The sequence below is a fragment of the Microtus ochrogaster genome, unplaced genomic scaffold (genome assembly GCF_000317375.1).
Source record: "Microtus ochrogaster isolate Prairie Vole_2 unplaced genomic scaffold, MicOch1.0 UNK6, whole genome shotgun sequence".
In the NCBI taxonomy this organism is placed as follows: Eukaryota; Metazoa; Chordata; class Mammalia; order Rodentia; family Cricetidae; genus Microtus; species Microtus ochrogaster.
In genome coordinates this window covers 160,005-181,896 of record NW_004949104.1, presented here as the reverse complement: position 1 = coordinate 181,896, position 21,892 = coordinate 160,005, and the positions used below count along the sequence as shown (strand labels likewise).

At 42.9% G+C, this 21,892-nt stretch overlaps 1 protein-coding gene across 1 annotated transcript; it reads left to right on the top strand.

The window, feature by feature from the left end:
• Positions 1-17: 17 nt before the first annotated feature.
• On the top strand, positions 18-21,875 carry Wbp4 (WW domain binding protein 4). The gene is made up of 10 exons (XM_005366044.3): positions 18-631; positions 1,058-1,130; positions 4,266-4,328; positions 4,414-4,537; positions 8,717-8,896; positions 11,691-11,737; positions 12,322-12,397; positions 14,228-14,418; positions 15,277-15,443; positions 19,592-21,875. Coding segments are annotated over exons 1-10 (1,131 nt in total). The 5' UTR covers positions 18-629; the 3' UTR covers positions 19,800-21,875.
• Positions 21,876-21,892: the final 17 nt, after the last annotated feature.

The window sequence follows — 21,892 nt, the reverse complement described above, 5'->3', positions numbered from 1 at the left end:
GGGGTGGGGGGGGGGGGGGGGGTGGGGGAGGGAGGAGCAGCGCTCGAGCCGAGCCACTGGAAAGTTTTGAGGCGAAGCCCTAGCGCCCCGGTGGCGGGTCCGGAACCGGCGGCTGCGCCTTTCTTTCTCAGCCCTCAGGTCCGGGCTGCTCTCCGGTCACGGAGCGAGCGAGCTAGCCGGCAAAGCCGAGGGCGGCGCCGTCTGTGGGAACAGCTGCGCGCGGCGTGGGGGGGTGAGGTGGAGGGGGCGGAGGCCGAGCTCCTCGGCCGCGAGCCAGCTCGAGAGTGGAGGTTCTGGATCCCGGGAGGAGCGAGGACCCGCGGGGGCTGGAGCTCGGCTAGGACACTCGCGGCCCGCAGCTCCGGTCCCGTCGCGCTTTCGTCCCTTCTGGGTGACCTCAACCCCTTTATACCGACCCCACCTCTCAGGCTCCGCCAGGACCGCCCCGTGGGGGAGGGGAGGAGGCGGTGATACCGCGCGCGCGGATTGGGCCCTCGCGGCCGCCGTAGTCCGTCGGGGCCGCAGGACGCCGGGTCCGGGGACGCGGAGGCCCGGAGGTCCCGGCTCTCGCCGCCCGCCGAGCAACAGGGAGCGCGGGATCGCGGGCTACGCGCGGAGCCGGCGCGGTCATGTGAGTCGGGTCGGACCTGAGCCGCGCGGCGGCCGCGTGCAGCCGCCTCCTCCCGCCCCTCCGCTCGCCCCTGGCCGCCCGACCTGCCGGGCCGGTTCTCAGGGAGACGCGGGCGCCCTGGGAGCTGGGGACTCGGGTGCCGCCCCTGCCCGCCGGGGCCCGGATGGCGCTGTCGCTGCAGATGTCCCCAAAACAAGTGAATTAGCTGAGAAGGGGGCGGGAAAGGGAAATACTTAGCTGGCAGTAACGAGAACTGTGATTATTTTACGGAAAGCGGTTTTACAAGGAATTCAGCTTCACGTAAATAATAAAACTGCTTTGCTAAGACAAAAGCCAGTCAACACCCTTACGTTCCAAATGTTAAAAAAGTATAACAATTCTCTTTTAATTTTTGGATAAACTTAAGAGTTGTTTTTCCTTATTCAGGGCAGACTACTGGAAGTCACAACCAAAGAAGTTCTGTGATTACTGCAAGTGCTGGATAGCAGACAACAGGCCTGTATGAAATTTCTAGTAACATATTCATGTGACATGTTGCTTTTTGATCTAAGAGTTTGCAAGCCACTTTCATGTATAGTGGTCCAGATTTTTTTCCAAAACCTAGAAAGATGCCTTTTGTTTGATTCCACTTATGAAAGCTATGGGCCTCTCATCAGTCTAACTTTGATTTCAAGGCCTAATTATTTCTGTGGCCTTTGAGGAAATGGACCGTGAGTAGGTAATCTCATCCATGATTATGGAACTCCTGCCTCTTAAAAAGAATATTTTCCTTTCTCTTTTATGTTTCTTGTTCTCAGAGAAATTTGGGAGAACATCATTGTCCCCCTCATGAAATATAAACACAGCAACAATTTATCCTTGTAAGCTAGCTCCAACTTGGTTTTGTTTTGTTTTTGAGACAGGTTTTCTCTGGGTATCTCTGGCTGTCCTGGAACTCACTTTATAGACCAGACTGACCTCGAACTCGCAGAGAACGGCCTGCCTCTGCCTCTCTGAGTGCTGGGATTAAAGGTGTGCACCGCCACCTGACTAATAGCTTCAGCTTTTAAAGCATAAAGCAAAAAGTCAGGTGGCTTTCTTCCCTCTCAGATATGTCATAACAGTACAAGCATACTGTAGTAGAAACTTGAACCCACAGTGAAAAAACACCTACAGTTTTTGCAGAGGGCTGGTGTTCAGCCCCCAGCACCACGGGGCAGTTCACAACCACCTGTAACTCCAGTTCCCGGTGTTCCAACAACAGCCTCCTCTGACCTTCCTTGGCAGCTGTACTCATGTGGCACTTATGAACTTACACAGTCACACACACCCACAAAATAACTTTTAAAAAGCTACACTGTCTTGCCAGGCAGTAGGGCACATGCCAGCACTAGGAGGCAGAGGCAGGTGGATCTCTGAGCTCCAGGCCAGCCTGGTCTACAGAGCGAGTTCCTGGACAGTCAGAACTACCCAGGAAAAGCCTGTCTCGAAAAACAAAACGAAATAAAACCAAAAGTGACGGTATGTTGTATATACATAACCTTTTCACTGGGCAGAACTGTTGTGCGTGAGAAAATGTTGCCAGCTTTCACCCTGTATTCCCTCTGTAAACACCTCTAAGTTGCCTGGGAGGTCTTTGGCTTTGAGGAGTATTGCACTTCTGTTTTGGTCTTACTGATGATTGCTAAAGAGTGTGCATATTTTATTTGGCATAGTCTAATCCTTACCAGAACTGCCATGAGGTTTTAAAACCATACAACACCTGGAGGTACCTAGGCAGTAACATGAATTTTATGAATTATTGAAAATAAATTATCTTTCCAGAAGTTTGCCTGCATCTCCCTAAATATCTAGTAATTTAGTCTCTAGCTACAGGCAATATTCAGTTTTGAATGGTCCTTTGACATAGTACTCTTTGTACTATATATCACCTGGAGGTAACCTGGTCTAGGAACACTAGATGATTGTTTGCTTTGCAAACTCTAGCTTTAATGGGGAATTCACAAGAGTGTATTAGAATAGCTTGGTTAATGCCTCGTACAGGATTTGATTGACAACATTTATTTTAAAGCATTTTTTCTGGGATTTCTTTTTTCTTGCCACCGGACACCTATAATTTATTAATTCCTAAGTAGGTCCCAGTGCTCTCTCAGCCATCCATGTCCCAGCCTTCTAATTACTGTTACTCTTCAAAAGCTCCCCTTTTCCCCGTGTCTGTCATTTTATTCAAGACAGGATTTCTCTGTGTAGCTATTGAGCCTGTCCTGGAACTCAGGGCTGTGGAGCAGGCTTGCATTGAACTCAGAGATCTACCTCTGCCTCCTGAGTGCTTGGATTAAAGGCGTGCGCCACCACCGCCCAACCCATATCTATCCTCTTACTGTTTCCATGTGCATGTACTCTATCTAGTCCATCATGTTTACAGACAGCACAGTTTGTGTTTTAACTGAACAGTATATCCTGAAGGTGTCTCCATGTCCTTAGGTAGGGGGCTGTGAGAGCCTTTGCTGTAGTAAAAGCCTGCGGGGATGCATGCAGTTCCTCAGCCAGTCCCCAATAGATCGAATACAAGATTGTTGCTACAAACAGTACTGTGGTGAATAACTTTGTTTATTGCATCATTTTGTGCAATGTGGGGAATTTTTTGCGTTTGTGTGGGTGTGTGTATACGTGTTGGAGTGCATGTTCCTCAGCGTGCAAGTCAAAAGACAATGTTCATGCGGGTCCTGGGGGTTGAGATGGGTCATCAGGCTTGGTGTCAAGCATCTTTACCCATTAAGTCATCTTACCTGCCCAAATGAGGAATTTTTAAAATATCTATTCTTCTGAATGTTTTAAAAGACCAAGTCTTTTTTTGGTTTTGGTTTTAGTTTTTTGTTGTTGTTCTTGTTGTTTTGTTTTGCTTTTTGGAGACAGGGTTTCTCTGTAGCTTTGGAACCTATCCTGGAACTAGCTCTTATAGACCAGGCCGGCCTCGAACTCACTGAGATCCGCCTGCCTCTCCCAAGTGCTGGGATTAAAGGCATGCGCCATCACCACCCAGCAAGACCAAGTCTTTAAAGATATTCTTTATGTCTCTAATACAGCAAAACAGAAAATGAAATTTAGAGGCTTAACCAGTTTTGACATTTTGTGTTGAAAAGTAGTAGGTTTTGTTATTGTTGTTGTTGTTGTGGCTTTTGTTTCTTTGGTAGGGTATTTTGGTTTGGAAAAAAAATTTGTTACTGCTACTTTCTTTTTGTTTTGAGACAGGGTGTTGCTTGAGCAAATAGCTTAAGCTGGGCTGGAACTGGAATGCAGGTTTCTCTTGCTTCAGCCTTCAAAGTACTCGGGTTACAGATATATGCTCTGCTCAACTGAGACATGCTTCTTCTTGGAAGTTGTTCCCAACACTTTAAGTCCTCATCACACCAATATTGACTGAGTTAATCAGGAGGGTACTTGATACTCTCCCCTGTGAGTGTGGTCATCCTGATCCATCTTAAGAACCAGAGACCATCTACTGGGAGAACATGGCAATCTGCTTAGACCACTAGCACCATTTGATACAAGGCTCGGTTTGCATTAGCACTAAGCATTTTTTATATTTCAGCCCCATATTTACAGTATTAGTTTACTGTGAATTTAATGATGCTTTTCCTTTTTCCCTTTCAAGAGTGTTGAATTCCATGAAAGAGGAAAGAATCACAAGGAAAATGTGGCCAAGAGGATCAGTGAGGTAATTTCAGTTGGCTCTTCGTTCATTTGTCTGTGCAAATGTGGATCCCATCTCTCACGTTCACCTTCACGTGTGTCTCTCATAGATTAAACAGAAAAGCTTGGACAAGGCAAAGGAAGAAGAAAAGGCATCCAAGGAGTTTGCGGCGATGGAGGCAGCTGCCCTGAAGGCATACCAGGAGGACCTGAAACGGCTTGGCTTAGAGTCAGGTAAGACAACAGCAAGACACTTTTAAAACTAACATCCCAGGTCGTGCTGAGGGACCTTTTCATTGGCTCCATATAGGAGTTACGTACTTGAAATAATACTAGTGTTTTAATTGTGTATCATGGTCTTATTTAGAATGTAGACTTTGAAGAGGTTATGTTTTGTACTGTTGCTGTTGTGGTTGTTGTTTTGTTGTTGACGTACCATCTCCCAGTATATCCTGGACTAGTCTTGAACTTGTGGGCTTCCTACGCACGAGCCACCACACCTGGCTTGTTTTACTTTTTCCAGTATGTATTTACTTATCTGTCTGTGATGATGGAAGTGTGGAGTTCAGAGGACAGCTGGAAAAGTTGATTCTCTCTGTGCACCGTGTACATCAGACTCGGGTCACAAAGCTCAGTGGCAAGGGCCTTAAGGCACTGAGCCATCTTGCTGGCCCCATGTTTTGCTTTTAATGCTTCATCTTTTGGTACCTTTGTTCATATCGGCTGTGTTACTTTAACGGTTCCCTAGTCCTAGCCCTAGCCTAGCTGAATGATTCGTTTCCATTAGATACTCATTGTTATAGATACTACTCATTTAAAAAATCCACATTATAATTATATATTAACCGACTTTACCTCCAGCAGGCAGATTATTTTGAGGGTTGGTAACGGGTGTTATTGAATGTTTCCATATGGTTGAACTGAGGCTCTAAAGCAGAAAGTTTTTGTGAGCTTTCTTCTATAACAAATTTTATCAGTTACTTTTCTGCTTACAAGACACCTGTCAGGAGCAACTTAGAGGATAAACTTCAGCTGGGGGCAGTTTCAGAGGTTTGAGTCTGCTGGGACTGGGCTGGCACAGTGGTGGGTAAGCGAGAAGGATGCTTGTTCCCATGATGCAGGCCAGAGCCCTGCAGGTAGATAGAAATGGAGAGAGTGGGTCACCACTGATGTCCCTCCACCAACCAGGCCCCCCCTCCTAAAGCTCCACAGCAAGCTGGTTGGCAGTGGCGCACGCCTTTAATCCCAGCACTTGGGAGGCAGAGGCAGGTGGATCTCTATGAGTTCGAGGCCAGCCTGGTCTACAAGAGCTAGTTCCAGGACAGGCTCCAAAGCTACAGAGAAACCCTGTTGGGGGAGGGGGGAAGATCTACAGTAAGCTGGGAGCCAAGTTCTTAAACCAGATATAGTGTGTGTTTGTGTGTATATGTGTGTGAGTGTGTGTGTGTGTGTGTGTGTGTGTATTGTTTAATGTGTAACCCAGGTTGGCCTTGAACTTGTGATCCCCTGCCTCTGCTTCCTTCAGCAAATCCTACTGGTGTGCACCACCACAACCAGCTAGAGTAGATGTTGATTGTTGGCCTAGTAGTTTAGGTGGTCAGATAATTTGGTTTTTGGATTTTGTGAACCACTGACTTTATTGACCTTAACTACACAGCATGAATGAGGAGTTCCTCATAGGCACATGGGTGACCCTGAAAGAGCGGCATCATCACAAAAGCTTGCCCCATCCTGGGCTCCCCTGCACCATGGAGCCTCTTTTCAGTTAGCCTTTCTTTCACTTCAGCACCTCCCCAAATCCCTGGTGGACATGAGACATGATGGACTAAGAGCCCGTCCGCGTGTAGCTGACCAAATCCCTGGTGGACATGATGGACTAAGAGCCCGTCCACGTGTAGCTGACCGTCACCCTGTCAGCTGTCTTCTTAGCTCCAAGACAGCGGTGGCGTGATCACACTCCGCCTCTCTTTCCTGAGGGAGCTTTGCTGAGCCTTGCAGGGGGCGAGGCAGAGAAGAGCCCTGTAGAGCATCTGGTTTACATGCTATGTTGTTACTTATTCTCAGTAATTTAGCCAGTGTTGACTCTCTATTAATAACCATGGCCACTGTAAGAAATCGTCTTCCGCAAACGAGGAGAACTGGCGCAGTCGTACTGTTGGCCACCTGACTAGCACCTTGTGATACAATACAAGCCATTGCAGAGGGGGCTTCCTGCTCAGTTCCAGCCAAATTTTTCAGCATGAAGTATACTCTAGTCTCTAATAAAAAGAACTCTTAATTATGGTTTTAAGCAGAATATTGCTTTCATGAAATAAGAATAATTGTCAGTTTAATGTGTTCTAATGTTAGTGTTTAAGGAAAAGAAGGGGCATGTAGTTCCAAAAAGCCATTTATTTATTAATAAATGAGAGTCTCACTGGTTAATTTAAACTGGCCTCAAACAGGCTCCCAATTTCTGGGATTACAAGCATGCATCATTACACCCAACTGAATATAAAGCATTTTTTTTTCATTTAGAGATATAGGGATTTATTCTCTAAATAGTGCTTGAAAATCTTCAGTACCTCATTGTCAGAATACAAAGCATTTTGAGAGGAAAAATTAATTAGGCATCTTCTGGACAGTTGGAGAAGTGTTAGTTGGAAATTCATCTCATTAATTTAATGTATATATAGATTAAAAGATTCCATTTGAGTGCCATTTTAAGGTTTTTGTTTGTTTGTTTGTTTTTGTTTTTTTGGACAGGGTTTCTCTGTGTAACCCTGGCTGTCCTGGAACTCACTCTATAGACCAGGGTGACCTCAAATTCAGTAGACCAGGCTAGCCTCAAGATCCACCTGGCTTTGCCTCCCACGTGCTGGGATTAAAGGTGTGCACTACCACACTCGGCACAGATTAATTTTGATTATACATAAACATATCTCCCTGTCCATGATGGGGATGTTGGTTTGTCTCTTTTGATATAGCATCTCACAGTATAGCTCTGGCTAGCCTGGAGCTCACTTTGTAGCCTAGGCTGGCTGAGATTCCAGATGTGAGCCACTATGCCCCTGTGGCATCCTTCTGGATTATATGTATTGTGTTCTGTGAAAGATCTGCACCCCCACGCATGCCATTCATCACAGCACTCAGGAGACAGAGGCAGGCTGTCTCTGAGCTCGAGGCCAGCCTGGTCTACAGAGCGAGTTCCAAGGCTACACAGAGAAACCCTGTCTCGAAAAAAAGAGAGAGAGAAAAGAATGCTGTAGTTTCTCCTGTATGATTCTTTTTGTGTTTGTTTTTCTCTGTAAGTTCATCTTCTGGATAAGAAATCTGATATCAAAGGATGAATGTATTATAGTATAGCTGATGGTAAGCTAACTACAAATGTTAGACTGATTTGCATTTTTCTAGAAATAAAAAGTTGTTAATTGGTACTGGAAGTGTTAGCAATCTTATGAGCAGAAAGCCAGAAAACAGTGTTTTTACATTCATGTACGTACTGTGAGAGTGGAATTTCATCATACTTTACAGATTAATCTATAAAAAGAAACTATTGCATTTCTTTGAATATTAGTAAAAGAAAATGTTTATTCTCTGTTAGGATGTTTGATTTTTAATGAGTTATCATTAGGGATATTAACTTGTTTGTTAGTTTTTACATTTTTTGGCATATATGTTTTTGCTTTTGTTTCTTTTCATTGTATTTTATAAAAAAATTTAATCATGTTGAATTTAACAGCATTTTTTAGGGTTTTTGTTTTTGTTTTTTGTTTTTAAGTGTTTTGTTTTGTTTTCGGGTAGTTTTGGCCTGGAAGGCTTTTGTTTGGCTGTTTTGTTTTTCCAGACAGGGTTTCTCTGTGTAGCCCTGGCTGTCCTGGAATTCACTCTGTAGTCCAGGCTGGCCACGGACCCAGAGATTTGTCTACCTCAGCTTCCCAAGTGCAGGGGTTAAAGGCGTGAACCACCACTGCCCAATTTGGCCTAGAATTCATATTGGTGTGAAGCAGTGGGAAGTAGCTTAATAGCTTTGCCTTTGTAACTTGTTGTTGGCATGTCCCAGTGGCTAACACTGATTCCTGTTGCCATCAACATTGGAGTTTGTTGGTGTAGGCAGGATACCTGTTTCTTAGACAGGGTTTCATGGAGCCCCCACTGGCTAAGAACCCTTGATAACTAAAGATGGTCTTTAACTCCTAAGTCTCCTGCCTCTACCTCTCAAGTACTAGGAGGCATACACTGTCACTTTTATTTTGGGTTTTTTTGAGATAGGGTTTCTCTGTAGCTTTGGAGCCTGTCCTGGAACTAGCTCTTGTAGACTAGGCTGGCCTCGAACTCACAGAGATTAGCCCTCCTTTGCCTCCCAAGTGCTGGGATTAAAGGCATGTGCCACCACCGTCCAGCTAAGTTACCCCTTCTTATCTTTTTTTCTAGACATTCCACAGCCAAGTATATCACCAGTGACCAGCACTGTCCAGCCCACCCCTCCATCAAATCAACAGAAAGAGAAGAAAAAGAAAAAAGAAAAGAAAAAGAAAGACTCTTCGAAGGGTAGATGGGTGGAAGGCGTAACGGCTGATGGTCACTGTTACTATTACGACCTCATCACAGGAGGTATGCTGGTAAAGCGTAGAATTACTAGAAAATAGAAAAACAGTTTATCTGCTGAGATTTTTATTTAATATTGATTTAATATTGGCATGTTAAACAGTAAAAAAGTAACTTCCTTTTTCCACAAAGCTTAGAAAGTTATAATTTCAACATTCAGAAGGGTGACCACAAATTAGAGACTAGCCTAGACTACATAGTGGGACCCATGCCGCTTCGGGTAAAGAAAAGAAAAGAAAAGAAGCTGTAATAAGAGTACCCTGCTTATTGCAAATCAGTGCCATGGTTAAAGTTTCATAAATTCCTAGCTGAGCTTGGCACACACCTTTAATCCCAGCACTAAGGATGCAGAGGCAGGTGGGTCTCTGTGAGTTCAGGGCCAGCATGGTTACAGAGGAAGTTCCAAGACAGCCAGAGCTGTTGTAGAGAGACCCTGTCTTGAAAAACCTAACCAAAAAAGAAAATCTTTTCAGTTTCTTACAAATTTCCACTTTCTTGATTAAAAAATCGGAGCTCTGCAGAAATATAGCACTTCACCTGAAGGTCAGACTCTTCACATCTGTGTCAGTCTGTGTCGTAACCTACAAGGGTCTTGAAATAAAATGCCAATAGGAAAGATTTTGTTGTTTTTTTTCCCCCATGACACAGGGTTTCTCTATATAGCTCTGACTGTCCTAAAACTCACTCTGTAGACCAGACTGGCCTCCAACTCACAGAGATTCACCTCCCCTTGCCTCCCTAGTGCTTGGCTTAAAGGCCACGCAACCACCACTTGCCTCGAAAGGTTTTCTAACTAGGAACTTTGGAAACCAAAAGCTGAATTTTTTTTTTTTTTTTGCATAGCTGTCTTGATTGACTAATTTTTCTCTTTGGGCTGGTGAGGTGATTCAGTGGGTGAGGTATCTGCCTCTAAGCCTGACGACCTGGGTTTAGTCCCCAGAACCCACATGGTAGAAAGAGAGAGCAATCTCCCACAAATCGTCCTCCAGCCTATACCCATATACACAAAAAATAAGTGTAACTAATGAATTTTGAGAATTTTCCTTCATATTAATGTTAAATACCAGTTTCAGTAAAGTATATGAGTTTTTCAATATGAATATTAAAAACATTTTTTGGGCCGGGCGGTGGTGGCGCACACCTTTAATCCCAGCACTTGGGAGGCAGAGGCAGGCGGATCTCTGTGAGTTCGAGACCAGCCTGGTCTACAAGAGCTAGTTCCAGGACAGGCTCCAAAGCCACAGAGAAACCCTGTCTCAAAAAAAAAACAAAAAACAAAACATTTTTTGTATTCTCTTAAAACTTAATACATTTTTAAATATCCCATGTATATTCTGTGGCAAAGAAATTGATTTATATTATCCTCCAGAAATACATAATTTATGGAAGAAATAAGTAATTTTTTTTTTATTTCAACAGCAGATCAATCAGAAATAGACACTTGGGGTGGGAAGGGTGTTGGTTTTTCAGATTGACTCTGAGGCTATTTTTCTTTTCGGTCTTTCTGTGCTACCTTTCTTCACCATCTTATTATATGTATTCTTATTCTCTATTCTTCATTTCTCACCCTCTATTTACCCAAGACAACAGAAAGCCATCCCTTTCCTTCAAAACCTACCAAGCCAACTATTTCTACATGGGACATGAGACACAAAGAACTAACTGGTTCTTAATACTGATATAATAACTCAGATGTGAAAGTGAGAGACAGAAAAGGCCCTCAAAAGACTGTCTCGCTGTGTAAGCCTGGCTGGAAACTCACAGAGATCTGCCTGCCTCTGCCTCCCCAGTGCTGCCATTAAAAGTGTAAGCTGGGCGATGGTAGCACACACCTTTAATCCCAGCACTGGGGAGGCAGAGACAGGTGAATCTCTGTGAGTTCGAGGCCAACCTGATCTACAGAGTGAGTTCAAGGACAGGCTCCAAAGCTACAGAGAAATCCTATCTCGAAAAACCAAGTAAAAAGAAAGGGTGTGCCACCACACCTGGGAAATTGTGTGTTTTAAGGACTTACACAAGGTTTGCCTGGCCTCAAACTCACAGCAGTGCTCGACTCAGCGTTTCAAATGTGTCACTATTCACGTAGACTCCATTTTTAGGTGAATAGGTGTCTTACTTTTGTGTTGCTGTGACAAGCACCATGATCAAAGCACTTATAAAAGAAAGCATCTATTTGGGCTCACATCTCAGGTTAAAAGTCTATAACCATCATGGCCAGGAGCTTGGCAACAGGCAGACATGTGTTGGAGCAGTAACTGAGAGCTTACATCTTATCCACAGCCAGGAGACAGAGAGAGTGAGCAAACTGGGAATGGTGTAGGCTTTGGAGACCTCAAAGTCTCCACCCCAGCACCACATCTCCAAGAGGGCCACACTTCTAATCCCTCCCAAACAGTTTCACCAGCTGGCGACCAAGTGTTCAAATATATGAGCCTCTGGGGCCATTCTCATGTAAACCACAATAACAAGGCGTCTCACAGAAGAATTAAGCACATAAAAATGGTAAGAAAGAAAGAAAGAAAGAAAGAACCTCTAAGAAAAGTTCTACCAGGCCCTAGTAATTACTGTGGAAGTTTCAGTAACTCTTGACCATGCTGCCATTTCTAAGTTATGTAGCATTCACAAGTATTCTGTGCAGTACCACTAAGGATATATGTTGTTTCTTTCATTTTTTTTCAAAATAAACTATTTTGTAGTGTTTCATACATAATAAGGACTCTTGTGGATTTTTACCTAATTAGATTTTGGGGAATTGTTTTATTTTAAAGCAAAATTGTTTTACAATGTATTTTGTTTTAAGCATCTCAGTGGGAGAAACCAGAAGGATTTCAAGGGAACCTAAAAAAGGTAATTATAACATTTATGCTGTCTTTGCTTTATTCTCTCAAGTGATTGGGTTCTGCATTCGGCAAGTTGGGTTGGGTGGCTGATTGGCTTTGTGGTGCTGGGGATTAGTCCTAAGCCTTGTGAACAGCCACATGTTACCCCTGAGCCAACAAGCCCTGGCTGCTGTGGCTTTTTGTAGAATTTTGTTACGCAAATTTATTTCCAAATAAGCAGGTTCTCTTCAACCCCCCAGCTTGGCTTCTTTCTTCCTGTAATCTTTGTGTTAGAAGGCTGAATAGAGCTGGAACAGGTATATCTGTACACATACATACGCAACCATACAGGATAAATGATTAGTCAATTTGCAGTCGCTTCTTGTTTACATGTCTGTCCAACTGGACAGAATTCCTGGCTTTGAGAGAGGAGACACTTTTTGTTTGAAGTTAGTAGTGGCTAGAAAAAACCAGGCTGTGTTGCCATGATCTTTATCATCACTCTTGACTCCAGGTGCCAGGTGGAAAAGACAGGATAGCACATTTGCCTTCGTTAGTCAGTAGATAGCGACTGTCATTATTCTCACTGTGTTGTTTTTTTCCTCCTATTAGACAGCAGCAAAGGCCATTTGGGTAGAAGGTTTAAGTGAAGATGGTTATACCTATTATTATAATACAGAAACAGGAGGTGAGTATTACCTTTGACTTTTTTTGTTTTGTTCTGGTTGGTTGGTTGGTTGGTTTTTGGAGACAGGGTTTCTCTGTAGCTTTTGGAGCCTGTCCTGGAACTAGCTATTGTAGACCAGGCTGGCATCGAACTCACAGAGATCCACCTGCCTCTATCTTTGATTATTTTAACTTAAAATTGTACCCAAAACTGCATATGAGCTATTTTGTACCAAGTACATATTATCTTTTATAAGGGGTACTTAAAATATTTCTATATATGTATTGCTATGTATGTATTAATATATACTGTGCATCAATGTTATTCCTCTTTTTTTTTTTTTTTTCAAATGAATTTATGCTCACTATATGTGAGCCTGGTACCCAAGGAAGCCAGAAGAAAGCATCAGATCCCCTGGAACTGGAGTTACGGGTGATTTTGAGTTACCATGTGGGTGCTGGAATTGAACCCTGATCCTCCCTGAGAGCAACAAAAATTAACTGTTGAACTGGGTGGTGGCGGCGGCACATTCCTTTAATTCCAACACTCAGAAGGCAGAGGCAGGTGTATGAGTTGGAGGCCAGCCTAGTCTACAAAGCAAGTTCCAGGACAGCCAGGGTTCTTACACAGAGAAGCCCTATCTCAAAACAAACAAAAGGCATTTGCAAGTTAAAAAAAAAAATCAACTCTCTAAAATTACTGAGTCTCATGATTGATTTAATAATTTTCCTTCTAAGTACCTATAGTTATCCTCTAGTTTGACTTTTGTCGTGGTGAGGATGAAACTTGAGAGCCAGTGCATGCTAGCCTGTGCCCTCTTGTTGACCTACACCTAGGCCTTCACCATTTTCATTTAGGAAAACAAAACTGAGCCAGCGGTGGTGGTGGCGCATGCCTTTAATCTCAGCACCTGGGAGGCAGAGGCAGGGGGATCTCTGTGAGTTCGAGGTCTGCCTGGTCTGCAAAGTGAGTTCTAGGACAGCCAGAACTGTTACACAAAGAAACCCTGTCTTGAAAAACAAAACAAAAACAAAAGCCTTGTGTTAGAGATGTTGTTTAATAGGTAGAGTGTTTGCAGAGTCCTGGATTTAACCTATAGTATTACAAATCCGGGTATGGATATTAGGAAGGTGACCTGTTAGGTAAAGATCTTGCTGTGCAAGTGTGAGGGCCTGGACCCATATAGCAAGGTGTAAGGTGTGGATGCAAGCACCTGTAACCCTAACGCTGGGGAAACAAACGAGCAAATCCCAGGGCTTGTTGTGTGGAGGTAGAGTAGGCAGACCTTGAACTCACAGAAATCCTTCTGCCTCTGTCTCCTAGTCTCCTTCACTCTTAAAATCGTCTCAGTTGGGTAACAAATTGTATAGTTCCTCTCCTTTTCATTTAACTAGAAGTAGAGACAAGACTGTTAGAGGCTTGGCTGGCTCTAAAACCCAGTGACCACTGGGTGTGGTCAGCCAGTTGAGACACCTTTACTGTGACAGTAGTGTATATTCATCTCTTCACTCTGCTGTGGGGACTCCAGAAAACCCTACCATAAGTTTCAAAAAATACTCTGTAAAGTCATTTTCAGTTTGTTTCTTGAAATTGTTTTCAGGTAACTGAAGATGTTTAAGACTTATCACCCACTTCCCCGGTTCCTTCCCATTGGAGTTAGGCTTTATGAGTTTAGTAAGTGCAGGTTGTCCTATGTTTCTGAGTGATAGGGAAAAAAATGAGAGGTTTTTGAGCACTTCATAAAGTGTGTGTGTGTGTATAATGCGGTATTATTTAGTAATTGTACATGATAAAGTTATATTGCTAAGTATTGCTAAATAAATAATACCATTATTAAAATGTGTTGATCAGAATCCAGGTGGGAAAAGCCTGATGACTTCATTCCCCACACTGGAGATGGGCCTTCGAGTAAGGACAGTGAAAAGTCACCTGACACCCCGGAAGAGTCCAAATCCTCAGATTCCCACAGTGACTCTGACGGCGAACAGAAGAAGGCCGGGGAGGCCGCTGCAGACACGAAGAAACTAGTCATCAAGTTCAAGGTAAAATCCTAGAGGATCTGTTAAGAAAAATCATGTCTGGGGATGTTGTTGTATGTACATTCGATCCCAGCACTTGGGAAGCAGAGGCAGGCGGCTCTCTTGAGTTTGAGGCCAGCTGATCTACATAGGGAATTCCAGGTCAGCCACACAATACAGTGAGGCCCTGTCTAGGGAAAAAGGAGTGAGAAAATCATGTTGCTTATCATGTGGCGTGTTCTGGTGATCGCAGTTCTTGGGAAGCTACGATGGGAGAATTAGAATAGAAGTTCAGGACCAGCAAGGGCTACATACAGGATGAGCCCCATGTAGAATACAGAAGAAGTTCCAAGCAAGCTCCCCGTGGATGGTAGTTTACAGATGCCGAAAACCTAGTACGTGGTTGGTGTACACACCAGAGTGGGAAGTCTTTCCTACAGTGAAGATAGGTGTCTTTTATGGGGGCTGCTTCTGCCCCAAGGGGGAGTTAGTCTATTCCAACCCCCACTTAAACACCTGAGACAGTTTCTCTGTGCAGCACTGGCTGTCCTAGCATTTGCTCTGTAGATCAGTCTGACCTCAAACTCACAAATATTTTCCTGCCTCTACCTTCAGAGTCTGGTAAAAAGCATGCACCACCACTGCCTTTATGTACCATCATGGTACATGTTTTAAAAGTATCATTAAACATATGCATTAAAGTGTCAGATAGTGGAAACCCTGATCAAGTTCTTCCGTGCACATTTATTGTTATGTTGAAAACTTAAAACCATTAATGAATGACTGTTATTCTTAAGAAGACCTTTTAAGGAAATTTGGGGGTTGTCTATAGCAATTCTGCTGGAAGTGTGTTGTTTATTTTTATTGGCCTTTGCATTTCAGGAAAAAAATAAAAGTACTGAAAAAAGAACTGACCCAGAAATACAAAAAGAAAAAAGTACCCCAAAACAGAATCCATCGAATACAAGTGAAGAAAAGCCTAAAACGCTTAAAAAATCAACGAACCCTTATGGGGAATGGCAAGAAATTAAACAAGAGAGCGAGTCTCAGTAAGTACCAGGGAGGTCATCCCCTGCTGTGCCCGAGCACCTCAAGTCTGCTGTGCCCCTTAGAATTGTAGCTCTCCTTGCATTTCTAGAATAGTTTGTTTTAACAGATGAAACAGCAGTTGTTTTAAAGCAAGGGAGTGATTGTCCTACCAAAGCCTGACCACATTCACACACTCATCATTTTTATCACAAAAACAAACACTTGCAGTAAATACTTTGCAAAATACTTTAGCTATAGAATGTGTTTGAAGGTAAAGCTTTTGTCCTCTTATTCTCTTGAAATGTCTCGCTATACTTCTAAGTTTGTTTGTGTTTTTTTTTTTTTAAATATATTTAACTTTATTTTATGTGCATTGGCATCAGATCCTCTGGAACTGGAGTTACAGACAGTCGTGAGCTGCCCTGTGGGTTCTGGGAATTGAACCTGGGTCCTTTGGAAGAGCAGCCGGTGCTCTTAACTATGGCTCCATCTCTCCAGTCCCAAAGTTTTTTATGTGGGTGTGGATTTTGTTCTGGTTGGTTTGTTTTTTGAGTCTTTCATAGCCTCAGACTAGCCTTGAACTCCGTATCTGGCCCCACCTCATGGGCTCCAGTATTAACAGGTGTGTGCCACCGTAGCTGACACTTCCAAATCTTTAAACTCATATTGAAGGCGGAAGAGTTTGTCAACAGTTTAGCATAATTGTGCTAAAGATGATACCTGATTAATGGTCCTGGCTTAACTGCTCAAATGAGTTTTCTTTTTAGAGGCATTTATTTTACCAGGTAAGTAAAATCACTCCCAGGCACTTTAGTATTTCTTTAATAAGAATTTTTATTTTTTTATTTTTTTATTTTTTTTTTGATTTTTCGAGACAGGGTTTCTCCGTAGTTTTTGGTTCCTGTCCTGGCACTAGCTCTTGTAGACCAGGCTGGCCTCGAACTCACAGAGATCCGCCTGCCTCTGCCTCCCGAGTGCTGGGATTAAAGGCGTGCGCCACTATTTTTTTATTTTTTAAAGATCTATTTATTTATTATGTATACAACATTCTGCCTCCATGTATGCCTGCATACCAGAGGAGGGCGCCAGATCTCATTACAGATGGTTGTGAGCCACCTTGTGGTTGCTGGGAATAGAACTCAGGACTTCTGGAAGAGCAGCCAGTGCTCTTAACCACTGAGCCATCTCTCCAGCCCCATTTTAGTATTTTTTTTAACCCTTAAAAGGAATCTTCCGCCAGGTGGTGGTGTTACACGCCTTTGTCTTTCATCCCAGCACTTGGGAGGCAGAGTCAGGAAGATCTCTGTGAGTTTGAGGCCAGCCTGGTCTACAAGAGCTAGTTCCAGGACAGACTCTAAAGCTACAGAGAAAAACAACAACAATAGAAACCTTCCAGGTGAAGTAGGAAAGGTGTATGGGTAAAGCAGATATTCTTTAAAACACTACTTTGAAGGGATAGTGTAGAATGAATCCTTTTTATGCACTTTCATAGTGAATTATTAATTATTAAAATTCTTGGCCGAGGTGGGTTGCACACTGATGGCACCACCACGTGGGAGACAGAGGCAGGATTTGCTTCAAAAGCATGGACTACAGAGTGAATCTTAACTCAAAGCTACCAGAACCCAAACTATACCCTGCTTTTTAATGAAAAGGCTGTACTACTTTCATAGTGAAATAATGGAAGTATTGAGCAACTCTGTATACCAGACTTTATCCCCCAGCTATAACATTGGTGCCTCTCCCTGGAAGTTACTGGCGCATTCGGCCAGTGCATTCCTGTCTTCAGTTCTTGTCACTTAAAACAGGAAGATGGTTTTTTTACCCACTTATGTGTGAGAAAGGATTGGGTGATATATAAGCAAGGAAAGGAGACTGGGAGGAGAGGTTACAGCAGGAGGTTGGCGGGAGGGGGGCAAAGAGTGAGGGATGGAGAGTCTGCTGAAGCACTTCATTCAGATGCCTTATAAGTTGAGGTAACATGTTTTAATTAAAAAGTAGGAAAATTGTCCTCTGTCAGCATCTCCTATTTCAAAATTGATGTATCTTTCTAATGCTGGTTAAATTTCAGGCTAGCTAGACTGTACAAACTTTCTTCTCAGACTGTTTTTGGACTGCCAGCCTGTAAATAATGACCTGGAGACTTGGCCTTAGCTTGGGCTTTTTTCCCAACTAGCTCTAATAACTTAATTAACCTGTATTTTTTTTAATCTACATTCTGCCACATTTCTCGATTACCTCCTCTTAGTATGGCACATCTGACTTGCTCAGAGTCTCCTGGTGAAATTGGGCACCTAGATTCCCCCTTCTAAAATATCTCTCTCTCCTGCCTAGCTATTGGACATTTAGCTCTTTTTTAAACTAATCAAGAGGTGCCTTAGGCAAAGACACCTTTACAGTATAAAAAAAAATTCCACAACCTAGGCAGCTTAGTATGTAATAGATTGTTTCCAACTTTATAAGTAGATTAATTAACCTAGTTTCTTTTTTTCTTTATTTACTTATTTAGATTTTTCAAGACAGGGTTTCTTTGTGTAGCCTTTGCTGACCTGGAACTTTCTCTGTAGATCAGACTGTCCTCAAACTCTGTAACATTGTCTAAATTGAATTAAATTTAAACTTAAAAAGAGCTAAAACAGTCCTGGTTAACTTTTGTCATGGACCAGTTCTTACTCCCAAGCTCATCACTAGTAATTCCTGATGAACATGGCCTGAACTGAGTGGTTTCTGAAGGGAAAGGCTAATAGAGCAAATGCTGATGGAGAGGAGGCTTCTACAGAGAATCTGCTCTGTGTCAGTGTTGATACAGAGCATCAGCCAGAATACCTGCTCCAGCTGCCTCCTGCAGTGTCTGCTGTACAGAAGACAGCGAGGACAGCTATCAGAGAATAGAAATTAAAGCTTTTATTTATCATTAACTTGTTATGGGTGCTTATTGCTCTTGGAGAGGACCTGGGTTTGGTTCCCAGCATCCACATGATAACTAACAACCATCTGTAACTCTGGTTCCAGAAGATCTGATACCTCCTGGCCTCTGTGGACACTTCACACATGCCGTATGCAGACATACCTGCAAGCAAAACATCTATCACACATAAAATAAGAATAAAATCTAAAGGGGGCTCTGAGAAGCATGTTTTCAAAAAATTAGATTCTTCATCTCCTGTCTCTGATTTTCTATTTGCCTGCTTTAGTCTCTAGCTACTGAATTCTGCTCTCCAAAAAGGATATTTGGTCCCCAGCAGATTTATAGTCTCAGCCACTGAACATGATGATCTTTCTGCTCTGTGTTCAGAACTCTCACGGGTGGATTTGATGAGCTAGCTCTTTCATAGACTAGTTCACTATCTAGAGCAGTGATTCTCAATATGTGGGTCGCAAACCCTTGGGCGTCGAATGACCCTTTCACAAGGGTCTCCTAAAGCCATTGGAAAACACAGATATTTATATCAAGATTCATAACAGTAGCAAAAATTACAGTTAGGAAGTAGCAGTGAAAATAGTTTTATGGTTTGGGGGGGTGAGGTCACCACAGCATGAGGAAGTATATTAAACGGTCACAGCGGTTGAGAACCACTGATCTAGGGGATAGGGTACTGATTTCTGGTCTAGCCAGATTGTTTTTTACTGACCATGTGGATAGTCGAAGGGCTATTTCTCAATATAAAAACATGCTAGGCAAGTAATTCATTGAGTCTACCATAACAGGACATTAAGGTTCCATTCTTTTCCATCTTGTGTTATGTGAACCTTCAGAATCTCTGTGTTTATACTGCATAGCGTATATGAGTGGAGTATTTTCTAAGATGTTGTATCCTTTGTGCACAGAAACAGAACAGATGAGCCCTGTCCTAGCCCATGTCAGAGTTCAGTGTGTTGAGACTAAATCAGTATTTTAAATCACCTGGAGCTAAGCAGTGCACCTAACCCAGGCCGGAGGCTCAGGAACTCAAGGTCACCCACGTGGACATTAGAAGTACAGGGTTAGCCAGGACTACCTGAGACCCTGTCTCAGAAAAGCCAGAGCAGGAACAGCATAGTGTTCCTGATGACCAGCCTCGGATCCCCTCGTGTTACGGTTGGCTTGTGGTGCTTCACTGGCTCATGGTTTCTATGCAGATATTTACCTAATCTGTCAGGTTATAGTTTAGATTTCTTTCTGTTCCAGGGAAGAAGTCGATTTGGAACTTCCAAGCACTGAAAACGAATATCTGTCAACTTCAGAAGCTGCTGCTGGAGAAATCAAAGTGGTATTTAAAGAAAAAACGGTCTCTTCTCTGGGAGTTGCAGCAGATGGGGTGGCTCCAGTCTTCAAAAAGAGAAGAATTGAAAATGGGAGATGCCGGAATCTAAGACAGCGCGGTGACGATGAGTGAGTGACTGGACAAAGGAGACGGCCCTTTCCGAGTCTCTCTGTGCTTTGTGTGCTATAGGGCTGCGGTTTACATTTCTGCTAAATGTCTTTTATGTGACTCAGAATAAACCTTTTTTCATGTGAAATTTATTTTTGTTCCTAAAGTGGAAGCCTACCACATTGCATTGTAATACAGTGTATTATGTTCAATGTCTAAAATTGCTAATTATATGATAATTTAAGATGCTATGTATCTGTTATTTAAAACATGGGGAGGACCCTAGCTCTGTCCTTACTCATATGAGCATACCTTGTCCTGCATTGAAAATGCATTATTTCCACACACTGGTATTAACCTGTTACCTGGGAAATAAGAATCAGACACAGACGTGCACAGCCCCGTGGCAGTCTGGTTTTATGGTCCTTTCTGAAGCCTGGATGTAGTATGCATAGCAACTTGTCTTACTCAGTTTAAGACCAAAGACCAGAAGCAGGAGCCTCTTGGGTACTAAAGAGCAGAGTGACGGCTGGACCAGGGGTCAGCTTACAGCAGCAAAGTGTGAAAAGGGTTAACTTGGAGCCAAGCATCAGGGAACTAGAGGTGGAAATGCAGCTTCTGCCGTGACATTCTAGAACAGTCCTTTCCCAGTCAGGCCAACTTTCATAGCCCTGGGTCCATTGGAAGGTTTCCCTAAGGTAATGTAAACAAAAGGCTTGAACTAAAATAGACTTCGTGGTCCGCTTAGATGGTTGCCATTTTGTGGCTGCATTTCTTAGTAGAAGTTTCATATTCTATTTGAAGTACTTTCCTTTATTATTTTTGCATATTTTTAATTATATTTAGCTGTACAGTATGTAACTTTTGGTAGCAAATATTTGTCTTTGTTAGTATACATGTAAGAATAGCTTATTAAAACCATAAATTAAATATTGGGATCCTTTTTTCTAACATGAATCAAAGCTTGTCATTGGCAAAATAATATTTGGAGATTAATCTTTGCAATTATTCAGGCCTAAACTTTATATTTCAAAGTATTTTACAGTTTATTTTGTGAAGAGTCTTGCTGTATTGCCTAGGCTGACCTCAAATCCAGATTCTTAGGTCTAAGATTACTCAGGAGTTCTGAAATTAACAGGTATACCATCACACCTGAGTGTTTGATAGTTGAGATTTTTTTGTTGTTTCCAAGACAGGGATTTTCTCTGTAGCTTTGGGGCCTGTCATGAATGGAACTAGCTCTTGTAGTTGAGGTTTTATTGTTCTTTGACTGGGGTGGTCAAGGGTTTGAGTCGGGGTCTCCCTATATATCCTAGGCTGCCTTCAAACTCGTAGTTAACATTTTACCTAAACCTTAGTGGCCTTAGTGCTGGGATTACAGGCATGAGCCAACAGACCCCTCTGGTTTACTGGGTTTTGGGGTTTTATTTTTGTTTAATGTATTTTTTGAGACCCTCCTGTCTCCCAGGCTAGCCTGGAACTCCCTAGGTAGCTTGGCCGAAGATGACTGTTTGAACTTACGGTCCTCCTGTTTTCTGCTACCCCAGAGCTGGGACTGTAGTTGTATGCTACCCCTCCTGGTTTATATGGTGCTGGATTGTGTTGGTCAAGCACCAACTGAGCCATATTCTACCGTGTTTTTAAATTTCAATAGGTCATTTGTCATGTAGCCGAGGACTATGTATCATTAGTCCTTGGCGCTTCTCAACCGGAAAAGACCAAAAGTGGAGTGTATTTATGCTTTAGTCACGCTTGGCTCCTGGAAAACGCAGTATCGAAGGCCTTTGTTAAATTTGTTTGTATTTGTTTCTTCTGAGACAGGGTCTCACAGTGTATCCCTGGCAGGCCTGGACTATGTGGATCTGCCTGGCACTCACAGTGAACTACTTAACTCTGCCTCTCAAGTGTTAGGATTAAAGATAGTTACCACCAGACCTGGTCCCCCAGGTTGTTTTGAGGGTAATGGAATTAGTGTATGCATAAGGCACTTGGGGAATGCCTGTAGTAGCCCAAACTCATCTACTGTTAATACTTAGAGTATATACAGATGGACACAAAGTAAAAATAAAAATAAACAAGGACCAAGTTCCTACCCACCTACACGACTTAGTCCTTTT